Source organism: Rosa chinensis, chromosome 3 (assembly GCF_002994745.2).
Source record: "Rosa chinensis cultivar Old Blush chromosome 3, RchiOBHm-V2, whole genome shotgun sequence".
NCBI classification, from domain to species: Eukaryota; Viridiplantae; Streptophyta; class Magnoliopsida; order Rosales; family Rosaceae; genus Rosa; species Rosa chinensis.
In genome coordinates, this window is record NC_037090.1 from 2,274,586 (window position 1) to 2,300,510 (window position 25,925).

A 25,925-nucleotide genomic window follows, 5' to 3' on the forward strand; every position below is an offset into this window, starting at 1 on the left:
TCCGGCAAAGTTGCACAGGTGCTGTGTGCAGCCAGGGAGGCTGAGATGATATTTGGGCTTGGGTCAAGTCATCCTTGTTGGGCCTTATGGGTCACTTTTCTTTGGGCTGCCTTTGGGCTTCTATGGTGGGCTGGGGTGTTTGCCCTAGGCCCATCCCTATGTTTTTAGCTTTGTCTAACTACAATAAATTCCTTGTATTAGGAAGTTAAGCACCGATGTGCACTATAAGTATCTCTAGCGCCTCTGAAGTAGTATCAAAAGAGAGTCCCCGCTACCTCTATGTATTTGAATGTATAATGAGTAGGACTATTTGTACGTATCACTTGTGGGTACTACCACTGTCTTCTTGTCTGTCTATGGTCTTAAATGACAGCGGAATGGTATGTAACGGTCAATTCTGGCTTGTGATGAATATACAATTACCCTAATTAGAGGCAAAAAATTCTCATTGTTATATAAGCCAAGAATTCGAAGTAGCTTTCACTTTTATTCAGTTGAGAGATTCTTACATAAAACAAACGTACCACGTGACAGTGGGGCAGCCCAATCAAAATTCAGAAAATTTTAAGTGTGTTCCAAATTTATCCTTACTTATTAAGATAAAATACCCAAAGCACCCCTTTGCATATTCACTGATTGAGTTGCCCTACCAGCCGCGTAGTACGTTTGTCCTATGTAAAAACCTCTCCAGTTATAATAAACACTTAATTCCAGTGCTACATTTCATTCATATGATGAAACTGTGTTTCATATCCATATGGTGAAGTTTATTTACTAGTTAGCAAAAAATTACATAATCTGATTGGACTCTAATTAAAAAATAATTCAGTTGATTTAGTCGCCGCAGTCCACAAAGTCATAGTTGACAACAAGGTGTCCTTCCACATGGCCTCTTCCATCTGTGTCTATCTGGTTAAACACCGGAGCGTCTGCTATCCACCTAGGTAACCCTCACCTGCCGTCTGTTAACAGCGCGTGGGGTACAAACGCTGACAGACCAAAAAAGGCGTGTTTGACTCGGTTAAAAAGTTTTACCATCTCTCTTTAGGGTTGTTTTGAGTTTAGGAGACTGGCCGTTTTCGTTTTCAGTTTTCATTCGCAGTCACCATCCAGCCACGGCTCCAAAGTGCAAACCGAAACCGAGCAATAAGCCAATAACAGACGGCAGCAAGAGTTGATCTTCGTCCACAGCAAGAGTAGAGTTCCACAAATCCCCTCGATCGGAATACCGCTTTTCTGAGAAAGCCCCCGTCAATTTGGATCCGATTGTTTGGTTAGGAGGCGGCGCTGAAGAATGAAAAATGACCGGGCTTGAGAAACGAAACCTGAAATCGAAATCGAGGTATGTGTAAACGTAGAAGGGGTAGGGGATTTGATAACGTTTCCACGCTCACTCGTGTCCGTCACTATAGCATGTCTCATCATATTTAGATTTGTTAATCATGGTTTATTCTGGGCAGGATTCAATGCATCTTCGGTTATTAATATACAATCGTATGGTTCTGGTTGTGAAACATGAAACTTAATCTATATCTGCTTGTTGTTTTGCTAACAGAATTGGTATAGTTCCAGAAATCCCCTGAATCGGAAAACCGTTTTTCTGACAAAGCCCCCGTCAATTTCGATCCGATTGTTTGGGTAGGAGGCGGCGCTGAAGAAGGAAAACGGAACGGGGTTGAGAAATGAAACCCGAAATTAAACCTGGCCTTTGGGAAAAAGTCAAAATCGAGGTCACCCAATTCCAGACGAGGGGACGCTGCCCAAGTGAATTGCGTGTGAGTAATATGCAACTCTCTATCCTTCATTTGTCCTTCATTGTCTTCTTGAATTTGTGGAAGTAATCGATGTAAAGTGAATATACCTTGATATTTCCTCTGCATATATGTTTCAGGCAACATTATGTCAGGATTAGTCTACATTTCTCCTGCGTATGTTCATTAGTCTACGTCTCTTATCTAGCTTGATTTGTTATTTTTGATTTCATGGTGTGCGTGTACTGTGTAGCATGCAGCTAATTAAGTGAAAGATATTTTCGAATTGTTGTTGTCAAAATGTGTTTGTGAGAATTACATTTTGAAACTACCTTCATGAAACTATAGTTAATTTCTTCATTGGTTTGCATATGCGACTAGATTAATATAAATATCAGTGTGTCTATTGTTCATAATATTAGTTACCTTCTTCATTGTGGAGTTACTGACATTATGACAAAGCAAAATAACTAACTAGAAGATTTTGTGTACATAATATGTATTTTGAATTTTCGATCCATATAGACTACATATTAGCTAGCTGTTTTCTATATATTAGGACATATAGCAACTAATATAAAAGTATCAGTGCACCTTAGAAAGGAATATCCATATATTTGTAGAATAAGGCTTGGCTATCTAGCTATTCTTTGTATATGCGCTGACCTTAAGTAACCTTAGTAAAAGAGGAATATGAGAAAGAACTTTGGTCTGCTAATTCCTTTAGATCAGCTTAGGTATTGTGCAGGCTTGTTGCAAACGGGAGATCTTGCACAACCATAATAAGCTACCTGCTTAGTATACAACCATCTATAGTTTGCGCGTTGACTTTCTGTTCAGATTAAGATGCCTTCCTCCTGTGCCCTGCAGCTTCATCTCTCATCACTAGTTATTTTGTATCTCAACTTTTTCCTGTTTGCTTTGCTTGCTTCAGTTTTACTAGTAATATTTGCCCGTGCTTTGTTGCGGGATTTACTGTTTTGTTTTGAGTAACAACTTTCCGCCTCTTATGCTTCTTTTCCTTATTCCCTGTTCTCCTCTCTCTCGTTGTTTTGTCTCCTCTCTTTTCCTGTATTGGATGAACAAAATCCGAAAATTATGAATCGGAGCATATAATGAGAAATCAAACTATCAAATTAATAAAAATAATAAAATCAAAACAGACTTAAATCACCTACTACAACTTTGTGCCTTGTTTTTTTTTTCCTTCAAATAATCATATATGCAAGTTCATGGAAAATATCAGAAAGTATTCATTTGGACATGCACGAAACAAAGAAAAGAAAAACTTGTACGTCTTTGAAAATGATTGAATGTTAGAAAGGAAATTCATTTGAACTGAGAAAGAAGATCACAAATTCAACTAAAACATAGATTTAATTACTTGACTAACCTAGAGAGCAACCTTTGTAAGTGAAGATCCTCAAATAAACTCAGCCTCAAAGCCATTCTATTGCGCTTCGCTCCTGTAAATTTCATTAAAATCAAAGGATAGCTAAAGAAAGAAAAAGAAATAAGAAAAGAAGTATGTTCACAGATGAAACCTTTTGTATTTGATTTTAGTCAAATCTTCCTCTCAGACTATCAATGGAATTTTAATTTGGGAGCTGTTCAAAAAAACAAAAATACATACACAAATCAGTGAGCTAAATACCTTTTATCTTCTTTGGCCTCCATAATCAGAGTTTATTATTTGTAAGCTCTTAACTTGAAATTCAATTGAAATGCTTTGATTTCACGAATCATAGTGTGGCCCATTGTTCTGTCAATATAATGTGAAATAATGCATATCAATTTGTAATTATCTATATCAAATAAGATAGTGTAGAAAAAGTAGAAACAATGGTGCAAAAAAGTTCAATTCAAAATCTACAGTTGAGTTAGTGACCAAAGGTACTTCGAAATAGAACTGTATGAATATCAGATGGTAAACGAATCAAATTAAAATAATACGCTGAACTTTAAAGAAGATAAAAGGTAAATGATTTTATTTTGAGAAATATATTTACCTTGTAGATGTAAATTGATTAGTTTCAGGTAGCCTCCTGCTAATTCTGTTTTGGTCAGCCAAGTTTTTTTTGTGAGCGTGTGCAGATAATATTTTTTGCTGTAAGAAAACAGAAAATCTATCAGTAATTTGCACATTTCTAAGTGTGAAAAAGGAAGATGGACTTCTGTTCATACATATTTCGTATGTAAATTACCAAACTATGTCACATTGCAATTCAAGGGAAGAAAAGACAAACTATTTTGGTCTAATTAAACCTAAATGCAAAAACTAATATATTCTGATAACAGGTAGCCAGTGCATTAACATTGTTGTTTCTAAAACTGGTTCAACAGGGAACTGTAGCTGCAAGTTATCATGCTAAATTCAAATCTATCTTGTGTTTGAAACATGAAAATCAGAGAAGAAATTTGATAATACATTGAAATGCAATAAATCAAGGTTATTAAAATGTTGACATATTGAACCCAATGACTGAAATTCAGGACCCAAAAAATAAAATTAAAAAAATTAAAAAAAAGTACGGTAAAAGATCACAATGTTTACTGTTATTACCTACTATAAATAGTTTAGAATGCAAAGAGAGATGGCTTTGGTGCTTTCATTAGGTATTCTGTTATGCAAAGATGTACATAATATTACAAACTATGACTTCGAACTGAGTATGGTATAGTAAAACGATGAGTTAATGATGATAACAGTCAAAATGAAGTTCACACAATGTAACACCTATATCCATGCATTAGCTTTACTGAGAAGTTTTTCATTCACATGTGTTATTATGTAAGATAAATAGGAATTATTTAATACAAACGATGCTTTGTTAACTATATGCTATATAACAAATACTGTGGTTTTGATTTGTTCCCTTGATTTCACAGTGCGAAAAAGCTTGGACTTCTGTAGATATTCAAAAGCTACAACAGATATTTTAATTAACAAAACAAAGAAAGAAAAAAGTTTTTTGTTTTGATGAATTGGAAAATTTCAGTAATCAATCACTATGAAGATAGCAGTACTTAATTCATTCCAATCAATCTCAAAAACCAAAATATCAGTATCTACCTTTTCCAAAACACACACAATCTGATTTGCCGTCTTTTCTTTTGTATCTGAGTGGTTCTCTTATAAAGACTGCAAATCGTAGAGAAAACTTGTTACTCTCAATCGTTTTCAGGAACATATTAACATAGCCAAAATCAAACAAAAGCAGCTCGGGTAGATCAGTAAAAAGTAGATAAACATGATATAGATAATAAATTTTCATAGACGAAAAATTGAATTTCCTTGCAAATTTCTTCAATTCCTAGCCTTCTGCAATTTCTGCTTCTGCCAGCCTCCTAGATTGGATATTTTCAAACAATAATGGAATGTTATTAATATGGTAGCATTGTGATCAATTTTAACAAAACTCATGTATAGAAACTTTGAAATTGGAAAATCAGGTTCCTTAGCCTTATAAATGCAAAGCTGGAATACGAATCAATAATGAAAGTCATATGCCATACCTTAGAAGTCATAAGACTTTTTTTTCTTTTTCTTTGGACAGGCTAAAATATAACAATTAAAATATGTTTTCGAATAAAACAGGAAGAGTTTGGAAGACATCAAAGTAATTCCTAGAAACTCCTAATTATATATCCTGCAATTGCGCAAAAGAAAAGCATGCTAGAGTTTATGAATACCACGAATTAACTGCACCTGTAATAATTAATAATCAACTGATAGTAACCTTTTTTTTATAAGTAGATTTTGATTGATGAATTTTCATCGTTCCTTGTAAGTTTGTACTGAATAACATTCCATGATCAATCAAATATACTGTTCAAATTTACTGAGTAACCAACAAATTTCAGATTGGAATTAAAAAAAGAAACTAAAAGTATTGATGATTACTTGTGATCCATCCCAAAACAATAAACACTTTCAAATCCTCCTTTTCCCAAATTTGTTGTCATAATTGAAGTTGTTTGTTGCATGCAGTTACTTCAAGGAAAAGATCCTCCATGTTGGCTGCTTCTTGCCTCTTTGTTTCCTGTACATCAGATTACATTCAATCATTGCATGAGGTGCATAATATTAAAATGGAAGCTTTTGATGAATAAACAGATTTCTAAAGCGAACAAAATACTATTGCTAATAGCAGACAAACAGCAGCACTAAAGGGAATCAAATTAAGACCATAGGTCGAAACACCGAATCGGTAAAGTTCAGTACACTTTTCTTCCTTGCTGGAGAGTTTGGACAAAACGATATGAATTGCATGTTCAACTAAATTCCATAGATAATTTAACCTCAAATTCTCAACCTTTAAACTAAATTCAGAACAAAACAGTAATACATCATGAGACGAAACCCATCAAAATCAATTCCAACTAAATCCCACACTCCACCACAACAAAAACCAACAAAAGAAGACACGAAATCGACCTCGTCATTCCCATGGCTGAATCTGAAACTAATTAATATTCAGCACCTAAACAAATAAAACAAACAAAATAAAAAAACAATGATTTAAGCTTATACATTAAGCTCATACAATCAAACATCATTCAGATGATCTTAATGCAATTACAACGAACCCAGGAAAAAAAATACCAATACACACAAATAGATTTTCACACAACCCAGAAAAAATTGATAATCAAATTCTCACAAAGCCACAAATACCTTCCAGTTGTCTTGTTTTAAGCAAAAGCTTCCGGTCTGTCTCTTCCCCGTTCTCTTCTCCTTTTCTTTCGTCTCTCCTCTTTCTCTGTATTGGCTGAACACCAGAATCTCAAAGCCCTTGATCTCTTTGTTGAGCGGTCTGTTTCCAGAAGTGGGTCTTCCTCCTCTCGCCGGCGTGACCTCATTTTTGTCGTCAATCCTACAGGTCTCTCTTTATGTATCTCTCTGATTATTTTTATTTTTGGGTTGTTGTTCTTTTGAGGAGTGGTGAGCACAACACATCATAACATAACAAACAAACAAAATCGGACCGCACTCCTGAAAACCCGGTTTAGCTTTTGACAAAGATTGCGGAAGATAAGATTGATACACAGCAGAACAAACAAAAAGCATCAGACCCCACTCCATAAAACCCGGCTAAGCTTTTGACAAAAGACCACGATACTATATATACGTGGGTCCAACGCTGAGAAAAGTAAGGACAAAACCGACTTCTCGACCAACTTGATATTCTTCTCGAACAGTGAGGATAAAAAGGGTTTTTCTGACTCTTACGAACAGTGTAACAGTAACATTCACCCTTTATATATAGAATAATTACTCATGCATGCATGCATGCACTTTAGCATACATTATTGGTAAACTTTGCATTTGTAGCTCTCTTTGGTTTTGATTTTGATTTGGAATTTTTTTTTTTGGGGCGCTGCTGAATTTGTTGAATTTGAATAATTTGGTTGGTGTATATCAGTGTCAAAGTTTGTACCTTGCTTTCTCCTTGATGATTTTGTGTCTTGCGTATCATCTGATACGAACTTCTGTCTTATTTTTATTTGACTTTAAGTAGGTCTGCATCGATTATGTTTTCATATTGATAACTGATCATTATGTCTCATGTAAATGGTTTATAAGGTTTGATAACGTTTATAAGGTAGGGGATTTGATAACGTTTCCCTGGTCACTCTTGCCCATCACTATAACATGTCTCATCATATTTAGATTTGTTAATCATGGTTTTAATCTGTGCAGGATTTAATGCATCTTCGGTTATTAATATACAACTGTGTGTAGTTGTGAAACATGACACTTAATCTATATCCGCTGGTTGTTTTGCTAACAGAATTGGTAGAGTTCCACAAATCCCCTCCATCGGAATACCGCTTATCTGACAAAGCCCCCGTCAATTTCGATCCGATTGTTTGGGGAGGAGGCGGCGCTGAAGAAGGAAAACGGACTGGGCTTGACAAACGATACCCGAAATTCAGCATGGCCATGGGGAAGACGTCGAATTCGAGGTCACCGAATTCCGGACGAGGAGACGTTGCCCAAGTGAACTGCGTGTAAGTAATTTGTAACCATTCTAGTGGAGATTTGTATGGCAGTGGTAAATATATGTAGGATTAAATGATATTCAAGTGGCGACTTGTATGCCAGTGGTCGCTAATTGATGTGAATAGTTGCAGTCCACATGAACGTTGCACATGTGATTTCAATTTGTTCTGTGACCTGGTAGATGTAATTGAAATCGCATTAAAATGGTATGAAAATCGGTTGCATAGTTGCATGTTTAATTTTGTATGTTAGGAAATTGCATTTGATTTTGTGGAGGCAATTGAATTGAATTAGGTCTTCATAACACGAGGGTTGAAACTGCTATTTTGTTTATGATACCATAATGATTGGCTTTTTGTGTTTGGGTTCGGACTAATAGCTGTTGAATGTGGTTAGCATAAGTTTTAATTTTATAACTGTCTATAATTGACACAGACAAACAGTCAGGACGGAGCCTCAGTGTAAATGGAGAAGAGCTACGGGAGTTAAGAAGGTATGAGGGGTTCGTTTATAGTCAAACGTGTTGAATTTATAATTGCAATATGTGTATTATGCATATGGTTAAGCATGGCTGTCAAAACTGCAGGGAAAAGGTGGGCATGAAATACGCTCGGATGTGAGTGGAGAGACAGATGTGCGGAATGCAGAAAAGTCATATTGTGGTGCATTACGAGGACACCCTTGTAAAATGAATACATATAATGGGTCAGAAGGGGTTGAGTCTATGAAGCTAAGGGTTGGTGAGGTGAAATTAATAATTGGGAGGGTGACACAAACAACTGCTTGTTTGGAGCGTGAGTTGGAGAGAATGGGTGAAAAAGTGCGGCATATCGAACAATCTATGTCTGAAATTGTTAGTGATGCAGCCATCGAAGATATTGTTAATGAGGTTGTGGAGGCTGTAAGTGCTAGAGAAAGGGGGAAGAAGATATACATGCAAAAGGGAATGGGAATTCCCCGAACAACGGGCGTAACTCGGTTTAGGAAGGCCAATATAGAAGCACACAAAGTAAAGGAGGTAGCAATTATAGACTTGACACCTTTTGATTACAGTTGTCTATGTTTAAGGTTGTTTTGTTGTAAAACAATTTGAATATAATTTGAACATATATTTGTTTGTTTTCGTAGCATGTTAAACGTTTGGTTGATGATATGGAGGTGAAGCGGCTGAAGAGTAAAGGCCGAAAACAGATGCATCAGAGCACGAAACGAAATTTTTGTGCATTTGCAAATGAAGGTGTGATGTCAGGGAAGAATGCTGATCTTTTGAGGTTCCTATTTCGTAAAAACTTTGTAGGTGAAGAGAAGTGGAGGTAAATATAACTTAAGATTTTGTTTCTTAGAAATAATTCAACTGTCCAATTATTAAATTGGACCTGTGTATGTTGTGAACTGTGTTGCCTCACGTACATTATTTGTAGCATTTAGTCTGTCAAAGCAACAAATGTAAACATAAAAGTTTAGTGTGATTCGGCTTGCGTTGAGTACAGCTTGAAATTAGTTTAATAATGGTTGAATTAGGTAGCTGAGGGAGTATAATCAGAGAAGGATTAGGTAAATTTGATGCAGGACAATTGATAGAAGGAAGGTATAAATTGGGGTACATTTACTATTAATGGTGATTAGTTGAAAACAATTCATTGGCCGTGGTAGTTGTAATGTAAGTTGCTGCTAAAAATATGCATTTTTAAAATAATTGAAATATTTGAGGGGTTTGCAATAACCGATAATGAAATGTTGTATTGTTATGAAGATAGATAAGGTATGTATTTATTTTTGCATTTGTTTAAACATTCGTAAGTTGTATGGCCATGAATTCCAAGTGATGGGGATAAAAACTGGCCGCCAAACACCACATAAATATTGTAAACTTGTATTTATACCGTTACAAAAACATGTATTCGGTCAACCTAAAAGTTGTTTGCATGCAGCACAGAAGTTGCCCGGTATGGTGAATTTGCCGTCACTAGGATGGAATTTCAGTGTTTATCACCAGCAACTTCATTATCTTGTAAGGTAAGAGATATGTGTTGCTTAATACGTTTATTATAGTAATGGTTTCCAACAATCCGTGTAATGCAGTGTGTATTGAAAATGAATAGGTTATAAATATTTGTGCGGCATACTTGGATGAGGCAGACGGCGATTGTTGGTTTCTTCCCACATATTTCGGGGTATACAAATGTGAATCATGTTTACAAACATAAAATATGTTCTGGTTTGAAATGTTTTGCAGCTATGACTGACCTTGGTCTACTACAGGACCGGGCGAGATGCAATGAAGAGCAGTCTTGCTTTGCAAATTGGGTTGCAAGTACGGTTGACATGTGCGGGTTATGGAGGTTTCATCGTCGTCTTCGTTTTTGCTCGAAGGTAATAAAAGTTTAATTGTTTTCAATTAAGTTAGACAGTGTGTCATATCTGTGTAATAACTTAATGCTATTGATTTTCGTGTATCAAGCAGATATTCATCCCACTGCATGACCGTGCGGATGATCATTGGTTCTTACTGGTAATGAACCTGCTTGAAAAGAAAGCATTATTGTGGGATAGCTATCCCGATCCAACCTCGGTGGCTAGGAGAATGTGTCATGCACGAGAAGTGGTAATATCATTTCAATGTAACAGGATGTTTGATGTTAGGCAATCACAATGGAATTTATGTCGTTTATTAACTGTGGTGTATGTTGTCTTGCTAGATGACACTCATGCAAAAGGTGTTTTCATGCCAAATGACAATGTTTGGCGATGTTTATTACCACTTTCCATCCTTCTCAGTGAACTTGGCCGAAGGCCAGCCGACAAATCCCCAAACATTTGATAGCGGAATATTCGTCATTAGGCACATGCAGCACTATGTTGACCCATGGTCAATAGGGGTTAGTCACTCATGCAAGAGTCACTGGTAAATGCATTGAAATGAGTTTTCAGATATATGATAGTTGTGTTCATGTCATGACAGTTCATCTCTGAGGAACACAGGAATCAGGTTGCTTTAGAAATAGTAAAGTCTCCCCGGAATGAACATCGTCATGTTGTCATGGTTGCTGCAGTCGGTACATCAGTTCGAACCACGACTGTCGGTGGGGAAAATGCATTTTGTCCACCAACGGGAAGCAAATGCCGTAGTCATCGAAAGCGGAGAGATCGTGCTATAAGGCATCCTAATTAATCATGTATTTGGCGGACTGTAAACGTGTTGCATAACAAATTAGTACGCTTTGCTTGTTTGAATTACATTGTATAAAGATAGTTAAACAGTAATTAGTATTTGTTTTAAATTTCAGTTGTGATATACTTCAACTCATCAAATTTAGTGAATTTTGTGGTCATATGAATTTGTTAATCATGTTGTGTGGTTTAAATTCTTTGCTGTTAAGAATACCTTACCCTATGAATGATGAATCTATGATGGTCTCAGGGGCGGAGAGCAATAGATATCTTGATGATGCTCTCTTGGTGCAATGCATGTACTATTGTGTCTTTTATTGTGGGTGTTGAAAGTTATTATCTTAATTTCAGCTATTAAGGCAAAATGTCAAATCATTTGCCTTAACTGAGACGATCAAATTTGATAACTACATGTTTAAAAAAAACAAAGTTTCATCTTCAGGTTCAAATGTGATATCTAAACCTTCCGGATCCTCTGCAATTATTGATGATGTACCCCAACCTTCCATTTCTGAGCCAAGAAATAATTGTAAGGGAAAAAAATACAAACAGTACCCAACTTATGGGCCACTCCGAATTTCTGTACCCAAGTTTCCGAAACTATCACAACGGTACTCAAAATACCCAGCCCGACTCAGTATATGTACCTGCCGTCCATGACGGCGTTAACCCATGTGTATTTTTAGGGGTAAATCCGACTTAGGTGGTATTTGGCGCCAACTCTAACTAACAGCTCAGTTACATAGCCATTTCCCGCCAAAAATGAAGATCCCTTCAAAGTTTTCTGTGGAGGAGCAGGCCTATGTGGAATTTTTTTTTTTTTTTTAGAATGAAGAACAAAAATTACAAACCAGCTGTTGTGCTAGACCAAAAGCCAGCCAAGGAATCATGGAACCATGCATACTAATACAAGCCAGTAGAACATTCTAGAAGGTTCCCACCTATGCTACAAAGAAGACAGAGGTACAGCAATGAAAACCATACAAATGCAAAACTGCAGGAACTTTCTAGCAATTTAGTGGGCTCGTGCAAGCTAGCTGAACACCTCCACCAAATTCGAAAGCATTATTCCTTCATCGAGAGCAGTGGGTATTGTGGTTCACATGGCAACCATCACACAAAGGAAAAATCCATGACCACCAACACATGGAGAAATGGATCCACAGAGAGAAAATAAGGCAGGTCTCGGTGTTGGCATCTAAACCCCACTTCTGCACGTGTGATGATGCTTGCTCCACCTCTTTGCCTATGTGGGGTTATTGCTTGGTTAATCACTTAATCTGGAAAAACCGAAATGCATGCAGATTCGGGGAAAAAGTTTGTGGTGGGGAGCAGCTTCTCAGTCAAGCACTTGAATGGCAAAACAGTTTCGGTAAAGCCAATTTGAGGCCACTCCCTGCTGTCTCGTCTCGTATTTCATCAGATTCTTCTATTCCTTCTAGGAGGAAAATTCGTCGGAACGATGTCCCCCACAAGGCAGGCATGCAGCTGTTGTGAGAGATGAGAAGGGTAGTATGAAAGAAGCACTACTGCACACCATCCAAGGAGAATTGTCTGCTGCAAACCAACTGACTGGGAGGACCAACTTATGTATCAAAGTAACCACGTTAGGTATGGGCAAATCATCATATGACACGGCATTATCATATTTTGCATGGAGACCAACTGGAAGGACATACTCACCAAGACACCAACTATAAAATCTTTGGAAAATCTTTAGCCGACCTACTTCAACCAATAATGAAGAAGACTTCGGACCTCCACCTATCTTGTTAATGGTTCTCGTCCAAAGGTAGATTACCTGGATGCATAATTGAATGCGGTTGTTGCAAATCGATTTATTGAGCTTATAGTGGAGAGCGCCTTTAAACATCTCCTCTACCAGCACACCTTAATACGGTTTGTTCCAGGTTAGTTTTCATCTTCATTGTCCCAAGATATCCTCATGATATGTTATGGCATCAAAACGATCGAATGGTTAATAGCTCCTTCTGTTGGATTCTAATGAGTCCATTGGGTAAACTACTATTACTGATGACGAAAACGGTGGATGATTTTACTTTAGTTACGTATCTTCATACCTCATTACAAACTTTATTATACATTGTAACCAGTCAAAGTGAAGCAGAGGAAGAATACGCTCTTAAGAGCTTCAGTGATTGAGTGTCCGAACCTAACTTGTAGTACTCAATATACCAATGAAAAAAGTTCATTAAAGACACGATAATTTGTGGGGTTGAAGCTTCGGTTGAGACCCTAAACAATTCATCTTCAATGGGCCGCACAAACGTTAGGATAACATGAATAATGCATGAAAAGGGTGGCCCCCAATATTACAAACCACCTAAAGCAGTATGTTACGAGATGCTAACATTTGTTTTGTTTTGTTTGGTTTTGATGCATGGCAGGTTCGACTATTACGTGGATTTGGATTGGGCAATGACAAGAACACGAGGAAAAGCAAAAATTGTGAGCAACTGAACTTAACAACACGCGTTATTGGTTTACTGATATATGCCTCTTTAGCTCAATGTAATCAAAGCTGTGCAATATTTTTAATTTCATATATTGGGTGACAGATGTGTTTGAATGTTTGTTCGCAGGGTAGTAATGTAACCCTCATCCAACTATCGGATTCAATCTCAATTGGGCTCGGTGACAACCCCGTGGTGAAGGCGCAAAAGTTTAATGAGGACTATACATGCCGTTTCATAACACCTGACAAATTTATGAACACGGTTAAACGGCTCCGCACTTCACTATACATGCTGATCACTAAAAAAATTCTGTTCCACTTTTAGTCAGAATATTAGTCGCATGTTAGTCGCCTCAGTTCAACAACATCAAGAGGTAGATTTCCGTGGAAGCAAAAGGAACTATATAGTAGGGATAAAACTCTGCACTAAAAAGCTAAATGTTTTAAAATTTTCTCCAAACTGTAATAAAATTCACACATCATTAATTACCCCAACATTTTCTTCATACTACCCACATACTCAAGCAAATGCTTTGTACTGCATTCTATTCTTTTGACCAACTAAATTCACTTACCCCTTTATTGGCTCTCCTACCCTGTTCTTTATAAGACAAGTTTTAGATACTTAACAAACATAGAAGATGAAACAAATACTAAAGTGTTATTTGGGAAAGGATTCATTGTTTGCTCCTAAAGGGTTTACCGCTATGTAAACCAATATATATCCACAGAGAAAATCAATAAAAATGTATTATTTCTGAAACTGGTATAACAATATTCAGTATGAGAACAACATTGACAGAGGAGAAATACCATATAGATTGATTTGATTTTGAAGCAAATATATATCTACTTGAGGTTGGCAAGAAATTAAAGAAAATAAGAGAAATTTGTATATACAGTGATGTTCATGAACAACTTAAAACACAATTTAATTTAGACACGAAACAACAAAAAATAACACCTATTCTTCATTGTTCACAGAAGGAATTTACCTATCATTGAAGATTTTGAATCACTACAAATTCAGTATATTATATACAATATTGAAGGAGGTCACTTTAAGGACAAAGTTTGCCAAGATAGAAAAACACTATTAAATGACTAACATGCTTGCTAAAAGATATCAGAACAGATATAGAACTTCGAGTTTCTAGTATTACCTTGATCTTCTCCTTTCCTTGATAAGTAAACGGGCCTACTTAATTGAAACACAGTCCCTTGAAATAAAAAAAAAAAAAAGGAAATTTAATCACCTTAATCAAAACAGTCTCATTACAAAAAAACAAAAAAAACACATACTACGCACACTTTAAACTCAGCAACCTACTAAACAGAACTAAATAAACTCAAATACTGTGAAAAAAATCTTAATTACTCACAAACTTTATCAAAAGCTTAAAAGAAGATAAATTGGCCAACCATCCAAAGAAGAATACTTGTACAGAAAGAACTGAATCTTTTAAATGCTTCAGCGAAGAAATACAAACCGAAGGCTCTAGTTTTCCATGAATTTACAATCAATTTACTGCACAGGATATACATCTTTAATCAAAAAGGTAATTATCAAGTCAAAGGCAAAAACAACACTGAATCTGCCAAGCCTAAACTAAATTCACTTTCTGGGGTATGATTAAATCATGAAAAGATGAAATCATATTCCTAAAATTAACACCATCAAAGATATGATGGTAACAACAAATATTTAGATATTATAAATTGCAAGTCTGAACCAATCAAATACTATTTTGATTCACTGGACTCTAATGAAACAGAATTGCTATAAAATGTTCCTAACAGAAAGAAACAATTATCATCACATATCCCCGAGATTGTAATGGAACAAAATTGAAGACAACATCATTAGCGCATAGTAGGAAACTAATCAGTATACAGCAAAGGTCTACATAGTGAAAACATTTATGAAAACCATTTACAAATTAATGAAAAAATTTAAATCCTTAAAAACAAAAGCTATCCCTTCAAGCCACTCCAATGAACTCCATACATCAAACTAAACGGCAAACAAAATTTCCAGAACATAACAAATCACATCATTTGAAAACTAACAACAGCAGATAATAATGCAAAAATTGCACCACATAAAAGTTCAGAAAACAGTAATAGCAAAACAGTCTCATTCGAAATCAAACCTGTTCTAGGTTTTCAGGGGGTGTTTGCTTAAACTCTCACGTCCCTTAGGTTACCTGAAAAATAGATTCATTTCTTTTACAATAAGATCAAGTAGTATAATCATATGAAATCACAGAAGACATATAAAAATTCGTCAAATCAAGCAAGCCACTATCTAATGTCTGCGAAATTCAGAAAAAATAACCCAATAAAAATCATAATCTAACATAACTTAAGAAATCCAAAAACAAAAATAACACATTTTTAATCCAACCCAAAAACACCGAGATCAGAAATTCCGGTACACAAACGCAATCAAAACATAGATCGTTTCATTCCGGTACCGATAACATAGATTTCAACACAAATAACAGAGAGGCCAACAAAAATATTGATATATGTAATCACAAATTTCCAACAAAACCCAAACAGAAAGTATAGAAAACATTGAAACCTACCAAGTAGAAATTTCCACACTGTGCACAAAACCCAGATCCCTCTCTCACTTCTTTCAGCCTCTACCCTTGCTGAATATCACCTCTCTCTATCTTCTATCTCTAACCCTCACAAAATTCGATAGCACTCTAGTCAAAACCGAGATCCCTCTCTCACCTGTTTCAGCCTTTATCCTCCCTGAATATCACCTATCTCTATCTCTACCTCTCACAAAAGTCCACCGCATTAGGGATTTCACAATATCACCCACATACACAACAGCTACGTCAATAAAAGCAGGGACAACCACGTCATTTCCCACCCCCGATCTCAACTCACCACATCAACTCATCTTAAGTTACGAATGCATGGCTGGTGTAAAATTTAAGTTACGAATGCAAAACTAGAAAGAGAGACACTTTCTAATGCACCATACCATAACTCAATGCCATCTAGGGCACTGGAGTGTAGTTAGTGAACTACCATGTCACCACAATGATCATGATTGAACAAGAATAGAAAAGAATCAGTATACTCACAAAACCATAACCCTTGGATCACCTAGTGTTCCAATCAGTAATAACAACGGCCAAACCCTTGCATTTGCTGCAAGAGGAAAAAATAATTGTCAATAAGCGGTATAGGCTCGACAATTAGAAGTATGCCAACAGGAAATCAAAGAAACACATATAACCCCAAAATCAAATGGCATAAACTAGCAAGCTTACAGTCAACAAATTATACCCCAAACCAAAACCTCTACAATCTGAAATTTTTTTGAAGCTGGAACCCATTATAATTCTTAATAGAATCACAGTTCAAAACTAAAATTTGACAAAAATTAAGCTCAAATTCCCTGAAAATCCACTACAAATGTAAATCAAAATGCAGAAAAATACCAAAACTAGTATAAGAAATCGAACAGAAACTAACATGCTCAAAAATAAAAGTACCTTTCCAAGAGGAGGCATACCATAGTGCCGAAAATGAAATGGTAATAGTTGTGCTCAGATTGGGGATTTGCAAACCGTCCCTAAAACCAATGCATAACAGTCAGCATTGTGGCTAACAGTGTAAAAAGAACAGATGCTTTATCAAACCACATTGTAGTCAAACCCAAACTCACCATCATCTGTGTTAGTCTCCTGAACTGACTGGTGGACCTGCAAAATCTCATAGGCATTGCAAATGGGTCTATTTAATGAAAAACAAAAACACCAGAAATGCAAAATAAACTTGAGAGCAAAAATGTTATGCAAAATGTTATAGAAGATTTGTAAAGCAGCTTGCTCGGTTATTCAGCATACACATACTGCAACAATCCCAATATATGCCAAACTTTAAGAATCACATCAACAAAAAGAATGGTGTTCCGAAAACTAACAACTAAGATCCAAAATGTTCCACACTATCAATACTTGAGCTAGTTAGTCTAAGCTTATACCATCTAATTGAACTTGTCATTTTGAGCTTTATAACTTATTACCTTACTCGAATGAAATATGCATATCCTAGTATGCAGACTGCATTATATTTTTTTCTCAGGCATGTCCTAAGATCCACTACTAGCACCGGCGTTAACAGACCCAGCACTAGAACTAATAGGAGGTGTTCCTCCGCTACTCATGGTTCCTAAAAAATATACAATTCAAGTGACAAATTCAGAATTCAGTGATTCACAAATTACACGAGTGAATTCACAAATTCACAATACACGGCTATCACAATCCACATGTCAATAGTGTCAAATTGTCAACCAACAATTATACTGTATTATAATCCTCATTCTCAGCCAAAACAATAAAGCAATAAGCCATATTGCTTTTAAATAGATCGATCGAGAAGAGGAACGACCCGAAGCAGAAGAACGTACCCGAAGCAGAGAAGAGGAACAACCGACCCGAGCAGAAGAACGACCGACCGAACTGGGTCTGGGTCTCCTCCGAGCAGAAGAACGACGGACCGAACTGGGTCCGGGTCTCCTCCGAGCAGAAGAGGAATGTCGGTCTGAAGTCCGAATTGGGTCTGGCGTCTGGGTCTCCTCCGAGCAGAAGAGGAACGTCGGTCTGAAGTCCGAACTGAGTCAGGCGTCTGGGTCTCCTCCGATCAGAAGAGGAACGTGGGTCTAGCGTCTGGCGTCTGGGTCTCCTCCGAGCAGAAGAGGAACGAGTGAAAGAGACGATAGAGACTTAGAGAGGTCGCGATCTAGATCTGTTGCATTTTTTTTTTTTTCAATTTTTCCAAGTAAAAAGTCAGATTTGCCCCCATGTTTCCTATTTATTTACATTCTGGCGTTTCCATATTGGATACAGACGTTTCCAAACCGTTTCCAAATTTGGATACACGTTCCCGGGCGTTTCCGACCCGTTTCCGCTTCCGAAACGGGAAACGCGAGCAGTTTCTCGTTTCCATGCATCATAGGGCATGTCAAATTTCTTAGCCACAGTGATCCAAACATTTAACTACAACAGATATCAAATGGCCATTATATCTAACAATACAATGGAAACTAAACTTTAAAACATCAATATGTAGTTAAAACTGTAACGCCCCAAACTGCACCTCACCAGCTTTAGCACGTCACAGTGCCACGAATCTCTAAAACATAAACCGAACGCTTGATTTACATTCTGAAGACCGCTAGGCATTTTATTTGAAAAACTTTTTGTAGAAACACAGCGGAAGCTACAAATACTTTTGAGGTGAAAAACTTGAATTTGTTAAAACCTATCTCATCCGTCCAGAACTTGTTGTCCACATACGAATATATGGTAGTGGTAGGAACTTCAGCCATTTCCTCCTTCGGTTGGGCATCGATCTACACGGTCAACTCGATACCCTAAATAGAACATAAAACAAAATGCTCATAACCGGTCCTTGGCAATTCACTTTTTTCGATCTTTCTGATCCCACACTGTCGTGGGTAGGGGGGGCTACTTACAAATGAAAAAATTCCGGGATGACTGTTCGCGCATGGTGCTGCTCCCCTTAGGTTAGTTTGCGTGTGCTAGGCGTTCACCGCTCCGTTGGGCGCCTTATTCACGGCGGATCGGCCAAATTTTATAACACAATACCTATCACTGTTGTATAAATCAATGAGATTTTTAATATTGATTGATTTCAGTTTCATAATTTTTGGATCGCACATAATCCTTATATGCCTTGTAATGTAGTATAACTAGTTTATTAGACTTGTTACCCTCCATGACCAAAATGGGAGAGGAAATGGAATTTTTTAAAATGCACCGCTGGATGTTGTCCGCATATGAATATATGTTAGTGGTAGAAATTTCAGCTATTTCCGCCTTCGGTTGGACCTTGATCTACCCAGTTAACTCGATACCCTAATGGAACATAAAACAAATATGCTCGGAACCGAGGGTTGGCAACTCACTTTTTTTCATTCTTTTAGCTCCCGCACTCTCTTGGGTAGGGGATCTACTTAAGGATGCAAAAATTTGGGGATGTTTGTTCCCACATGGTGCCGCTCCCCTTAGGGAAGTTTGCATGTGCAAACCGTTGACCGCTCCGTTCAGTGCCTTATTCACGCATGATCGGCCAAATTTTTTAACACAATACCTATCATTGTTGTATTAACATATGAGAATTTTCAGATTCATCGATTTCCATTTCATAATTTTTGGATCGCACATAATCCTTATATGTCTTGTAATGTAGTATAACTAGTTTATTAGACTTGTTACTCTCGATGACCAAAATAGGGGACGAAATGGAATTTTTTAAAATGCACCGCTGGATGTTGTCCGCATATGAATATATGTTAGTGGTAGAAATTTCAGTTATTTCCCCTTCGGTTGGACCTTGATCTACCCATAATCATAATGGAGGAGGAAATTGAATTTTTTAAAATGTACCGTCCGATGTTGTCTACATACGAATATATGGTAATGGTATAAATTTCAGTCATTTCCGCCTTTGGTTAGGCATCGATATACATGGTCAACTCGATACCCTAAATAAAACATAAAACAAATATACTCGCAACTGGTCTTTGCCAATTCATTTTTTTGATCTTTCATCTCCCACAATCTAGTGTGTAGGGGGTCTTCTTACGGATGTAAAAATTATGGGATGTTTGTTCGCTCATGGTGCAGCTCCCCTTAGGGAAGTTTGCATGTTCAAAGCGTTGACCGCTTCATTGGGTGCCTTATTCAAGACGGAGCGGCCTAATTTTTTTGTACAATACTTATCACTGTTGTATAAACATATGAGAATTTTCAGATTCATCGATTTCCATTTCCCAAATTTTGGACCACACATAATCCTTATATGCCTAGTAATGTAGTATTAACTTTGTTTATTAGGCTTGTTACCCTATATGAGCAAAATGAGGGACGAATTAGAATTTTTTAAAATGTACCGTCTGATGTGGTCCGCATACGAATATATGGAAGTGGTAGAAATTTCAGCCTTTTTTGCCTTCGGTTGGGCCTCAATCTATCTGGTCAACTCGAGACCCTCAATAGAACATGCATTGAATATGCTCGTAACCGCTCCTTGCCAATTGATTTTTTTCGATCTTTCAGCTCCCACACTCTCGTGTGTCCGTCTACCAACTGTTGTTAAAATTTAAAGATGTTTGTCCACGCATGGTGCCGCTTCCCTTATAGAAGTTGACTTGTACAAAGTGTGTCGACTCAGTCAAAATATTAACAACTTTCGACTTTATTTCAAATCGATCCACTGAATCAACCATACTAACTTCGATATAACTAACAATAAAACACAAGTTTCCAATCTATCTGCACCTTGTTCATGACCATCTCGCATAAGCTCTAGCTTTGTGACTTATATACAAAATCTAGAAAAAAATTATTCCTACAACCATTCAACGTCCAATTAGAGAGCTTAATTTCATAATTCTTTTTTTATTTTTTACCATTTTCATTTTATGTCACGGACAAATTTCATATAATAAACTGTAGTTTATTAAAATAAATTATAACAAAACAATTCATACAATATAAAAAAAATAAATACAAAAAATACCCAAGACCATGACAAACGCCCAGGCCCAACTACCACCAAGTTTCGACCTCTGATCTCAACCTACTCAACAAACCATTCAACCTGGCCCAACCCCACCACCTCCGACGAACCACTCGCTGCGCCGCACAGCCACGTTCGCCGGACCGCCGCCTTCATCCCACCGCCATTCGCATCGAGCCGTCGACCATTTAACCATGGAGCAGCGAAAACGTTTCCATCCCATCCCTTTCCCAGATCGGACTCATGCGACCCAGTCCAAACCAGATCAAATTGATCGGATCCAAGCCGCGCCGGCACGATCTCGTCCCCACCAGGCAGTCTCCGTTCATTCGACACCCAGCCAATTCTCCAATCTCCTCCTCCCTCAACTCCCACACCGCCACCGCGATGTCCCAATCACACTAATGGCCGACTGGCCGATGTCCCAAGCCTCACATCAAAGTCATCAGTGACTTACCAAAATGTCTCACCCAATCTGAGAGCGCTTCGTCGTTTTTCTCGAAGGCTGGCTACTCCGGCAGCAACCCTTGCTCGACCAACTCCTGCTCTGCTCTGCTTCATCTAAGACGACGACGACGACCGTCAGAGGCATTTGATCGAACAGGTTCTGTGCCACTACCACCAGTACTTCCACGAGAAATCCCGCACCGCCGAGGAGGACGTTTTCGTCATTTTCTCTCCTCCTTGGCTCTCCTTCCTCGACGGCGACGAAGGTGGTAGAGGTTTTCAGTCCGAGTCGGACTGAATATTTTGGCGGCTGTGGCGATACATCACACAAAATAATGGGTGCTATAACCCGAAGCAATTATAAGAAGACTACAAGATCCAAATCACTAAACTAATTGAATTAAATCAAATCAAATGAAGCAGATTTGCAGAGAGTTCACTGTCAGCATTGACACACAAGATTCGCAGAACTCAGAATTACACCAGATCAGCCAAAACCGAACCAGATCAACAAGAATTACACTACAATTCACACAAATCTGATTTCTACGCCTCACAATACGCAATCAGTTCAAACAGATTGGCAACAAACAAAGAGATCTGAATAAACGAATCGCCGATTTGCTAGTTTCAAAACCAGAGCACGGAAACAGTATGCAAAATTGGGAGCGGAAAAACCAGATCGAATTTGAGAGCGGTGAAAAATTGATTTGCCTAATAGGAAAACGGGCATTACCTTCATCGTCGCGATCGTTGGAAAGATAGGGGAGCGGAACCCCGGATGTTTCGCATTGTAACCATTTTTGTTTCTTACCCGTCCTCTCTCTCTCAATCAAACCTACTTTTACCCGTCCTCTCTCTCTCTCAATCAAACTTACCTTGATATTTTTTTCTCTTCAAACCTGTTCGTTAGAAGACGGTAACGGGGGGGGGGGGGGGGACAGATTGGGTCAGAGCGGACCCTACAACATTTCATTCGGCCTATGTTGTTCTGCCACGTCACACTGTCCCTCTGCCACGTCACCAGGTGACCCTCACCTAGGTGGATAGCAGAATCTTCCGTTAAACACATTCACATCCAAATCCAAACCTCCATTGCTGCACTGATCGAGGATTCTTACTGTTTCCTAAGCTCCAGTCCCCATGTTCGTCACCTTCATATACATATATTTCAATTAATTATTTGCACATATAAAAGATCAAGAATAATAGTCTTAACTAATTACCAGTAGGCATTTTCCCAAGCGTCTCCTCCACTAGGGCCATTAGGTCCGCAGAAGGCTGTCCATCCATATCTGCTGCTCCATTTGAAGGGCCAATCCTCATCAAATGTGACGCAGAATTAGGCACCTACTGCAAGCAAGTCCCAGTTGTTATCCTGCGGATTGTAGTGGTGGAATGTGGATCTCACATCAGAAGCACTTTGGGCATAAGCACTTCCCATTATTGCACAGACAATAAGTAATTAACAAAACTATATTCCTCATCTTCCTAGCGATTTCCCAAGTTTACTTTGATGGTATATATGCCAATTGATAATATGATCTTTGGTACACGAGGATATGGTATGAGGAACCTTATATATAGAGTAGCCTAAACCTAATACGATGTGACAATGACGGCACGTAATGCACATGCATTGAAAATTTGAAATCAACATAGATTAATGATCCTTATGCAAACTGTTACATTGTGGCGTAATACATGGTTGATAGAAATTAGAAATTTACAGTTAATTTTAAATTATAAATTATTGAAATAGTGTGTCTTGTTAAAAAAAAAAAAAAGGCTGTGACCACTTACCCATTTTTAGTTTTTTAAAAAAAGGCTCTACCATCCCACCGATCCCCTTGTCCTAGATACCCTAGCCTCCAAATAGCTGCAAGGGAAGCACCGACGAAAAAAGAGCCGGTCTCACAATTTGGTGGGTGCCCAGAGCACTTTTTAATTTTTTTTTGGGTATACTGTGAGCAGAAGGCTTATAAGGAAGAAAAGAAGAAAGAAGAATGAAAAAAAAAAGTTTATTAAGGAGTTATATATGTCTATCGTGGGTCAATAATACAATTATTAAGGGCCAATAATAAGATTACGGGGCAATAATAAGATTATTTATTTAGATTGGGTCAGAGCGGACCCTACAACATTTCATTCGGCCTATGTTGTTCTGCCACGTCACACTGTCCCTCTGCCACGTCACCAGGTGACCCTCACCTAGGTGGATAGCAGAATCTTCCGTTAAACACATTCACATCCAAATCCAAACCTCCATTGCTGCACTGATCGAGGATTCTTACTGTTTCCTAAGCTCCAGTCCCCATGTTCGTCACCTTCATATACATATATTTCAATTAATTATTTGCACATATAAAAGATCAAGAATAATAGTCTTAACTAATTACCAGTAGGCATTTTCCCAAGCGTCTCCTCCACTAGGGCCATTAGGTCCGCAGAAGGCTGTCCATCCATATCTGCTGCTCCATTTGAAGGGCCAATCCTCATCAAATGTGACGCAGAATTAGGCACCTACTGCAAGCAAGTCCCAGTTGTTATCCTGCGGATTGTAGTGGTGGAATGTGGATCTCACATCAGAAGCACTTTGGGCATAAGCACTTCCCATTATTGCACAGACAATAAGTAATTAACAAAACTATATTCCTCATCTTCCTAGCGATTTCCCAAGTTTACTTTGATGGTATATATGCCAATTGATAATATGATCTTTGGTACACGAGGATATGGTATGAGGAACCTTATATATAGAGTAGCCTAAACCTAATACGATGTGACAATGACGGCACGTAATGCACATGCATTGAAAATTTGAAATCAACATAGATTAATGATCCTTATGCAAACTGTTACATTGTGGCGTAATACATGGTTGATAGAAATTAGAAATTTACAGTTAATTTTAAATTATAAATTATTGAAATAGTGTGTCTTGTTAAAAAAAAAAAAAAGGCTGTGACCACTTACCCATTTTTAGTTTTTTAAAAAAAGGCTCTACCATCCCACCGATCCCCTTGTCCTAGATACCCTAGCCTCCAAATAGCTGCAAGGGAAGCACCGACGAAAAAAGAGCCGGTCTCACAATTTGGTGGGTGCCCAGAGCACTTTTTAATTTTTTTTTGGGTATACTGTGAGCAGAAGGCTTATAAGGAAGAAAAGAAGAAAGAAGAATGAAAAAAAAAGTTTATTAAGGAGTTATATATGTCTATCGTGGGTCAATAATACAATTATTAAGGGCCAATAATAAGATTACGGGGCAATAATAAGATTATTTATTTAGATAAACCTATAAAGACTTTCAAAATTGTAAACATCTTCATTTTTCATTAATTATTGATCCCTAATAAACTTGTTACTGGGGGGGGGGGCAATAATATGTTTATTGGGAGGCAATAATATGATTATTGGGTATTATTGAGGGGTAATAAAATCAGACGCTGGAATCCGGTCATCGGTCCGATAGCCAGATTCGGGATTCCGGTCACCAAACCCAGGATTCCGGTAATCAATCGCCTGATTTTAATCACCGGTCGCCGGCGTCCGCTGCCGACCACTAGTCACCGGAGCACAGCAAGGTGGAGGATGACTTTTCTCTCTAAGTGAGAAAGAAGGAGAGGGCAAAAAAATCCCAAAAATAAATAAAAATAATTAAAAAAAGAATTAATTGGGTAGTAGGGAAATAATCCGTTAGAGTGTTTTGGGTAAATGATCATTTCCCCAAAAAAAAAATTGTGGATTGGCCAATATTACTATCAATGTTATTGTTTTCAATAACTTTCTTCAAGATACCCGTAAAAAATAAACCGGTCACATATTTTTTTTTAAATGAACCGGTCACATATATGTTTTCAAGGTGTTTTGATATTTATTATTTGATATAATTAAACAACAATTTATTGAATAACTTCATCCAAATAATTATTTCATAAAAGCAAGACATGCCATTGCCTAGACTACAAATTAAAGTGTTGGAATGAGCTGTATTCAACTCAAAGGTAATGAGTGTTAGAAGCACTTAAGGGACATAATCAATTAGGATTTAGTTTTATATTGTAAGCACTATTAATTATCTTTCTTATTGTATTCAAATGTAATTGTATATAAAAACCTCCTCAAGGAGAAGAATAAACATAGAAGAATTAGTTACAAAGTTCTGACATGGTATCAGAGCAATTCGATCCTAAATCATACGAAAATTCTCCTTGAATCCCGAATTCCGAATATCGTATACCGAATATCAAATTTCCATCCCATTCCGCTGCAAACACAAACTACCAAAACACCAAAATAATTCTAAATAGAATCGAATCGAAAAAAAAAAAAGCTCCACTGCAGCACCTCCATCAAAACCCGAAGCTAGCACCGCCTGTGCACCTGCACAAACTCCCAATTTCTCATCCTCCCGGCCACGAAGCCCCACAGCCCGCGCCTCCAACTGCAACGATCTGCCCAGCGCCTCCGCCGCCGACCCTGCTGCCTTTTCCAT

General features: G+C 37.6%; 1 protein-coding gene, 3 long non-coding RNA genes and 1 pseudogene across 7 annotated transcripts; 1 reads left to right on the forward strand and 4 right to left on the reverse strand.

Moving 5' to 3' along the window:
- Positions 1 to 834: 834 nt before the first annotated feature.
- Positions 835 to 25,925, reverse strand: LOC121052182 (annotated as a pseudogene).
- On the forward strand, positions 1,573 to 10,906 carry LOC112192664. Of its 4 annotated transcripts, none has more exons than XR_005808374.1 (10): positions 1,573 to 1,775; positions 8,194 to 8,251; positions 8,345 to 8,776; positions 8,887 to 9,071; positions 9,690 to 9,774; positions 9,861 to 9,932; positions 10,021 to 10,131; positions 10,223 to 10,442; positions 10,473 to 10,637; positions 10,721 to 10,906. XR_005808374.1 is itself a non-coding variant. In XM_024332501.2 (9 exons), coding segments are annotated over exons 3-9 (1,005 nt in total). In that variant the 5' UTR covers positions 1,573 to 1,775; positions 8,194 to 8,251; positions 8,345 to 8,446; the 3' UTR covers positions 10,475 to 10,906. The 4 variants fall into 4 exon arrangements, 2 of the variants coding, with proteins under 2 accessions (XP_024188269.1, XP_040372462.1); XR_005808375.1 differs by having other exon boundaries at positions 10,223 to 10,363; positions 10,537 to 10,637; XM_024332501.2 differs by having other exon boundaries at positions 10,473 to 10,906.
- LOC112192667 lies at positions 2,136 to 6,695 on the reverse strand. Its single transcript, XR_002933574.2, has 7 exons — positions 6,430 to 6,695; positions 5,656 to 5,794; positions 4,825 to 4,893; positions 3,761 to 3,858; positions 3,296 to 3,358; positions 3,145 to 3,217; positions 2,136 to 2,820 (listed from the first exon to the last, which is right to left on the reverse strand). It is a non-coding gene; the product is annotated as an uncharacterized LOC112192667 (long non-coding RNA).
- On the reverse strand, positions 14,341 to 18,170 carry LOC112192666. The gene is made up of 6 exons (XR_005808376.1): positions 17,847 to 18,170; positions 17,100 to 17,136; positions 16,927 to 17,006; positions 16,513 to 16,579; positions 15,559 to 15,612; positions 14,341 to 14,625 (listed from the first exon to the last, which is right to left on the reverse strand). It is a non-coding gene; the product is annotated as an uncharacterized LOC112192666 (long non-coding RNA).
- On the reverse strand, positions 21,592 to 22,315 carry LOC121052195. Its single transcript, XR_005808378.1, has 2 exons — positions 22,167 to 22,315; positions 21,592 to 21,772 (listed from the first exon to the last, which is right to left on the reverse strand). It is a non-coding gene; the product is annotated as an uncharacterized LOC121052195 (long non-coding RNA).

Bases quoted from the DNA above. Each gene is read 5' to 3' on its own strand.
- LOC112192664 (XM_024332501.2), top strand. From the start codon at position 8,447: ATGAATACATATAATGGGTCAGAAGGGGTTGAGTCTATGAAGCTAAGG. The intron at 9,072-9,689 runs GTAAATATAACT...GTTTGCATGCAG, and splicing joins GTAGGTGAAGAGAAGTGGAG to CACAGAAGTTGCCCGGTATG. The intron at 9,775-9,860 runs GTAAGAGATATG...GAAAATGAATAG, and splicing joins CAACTTCATTATCTTGTAAG to GTTATAAATATTTGTGCGGC.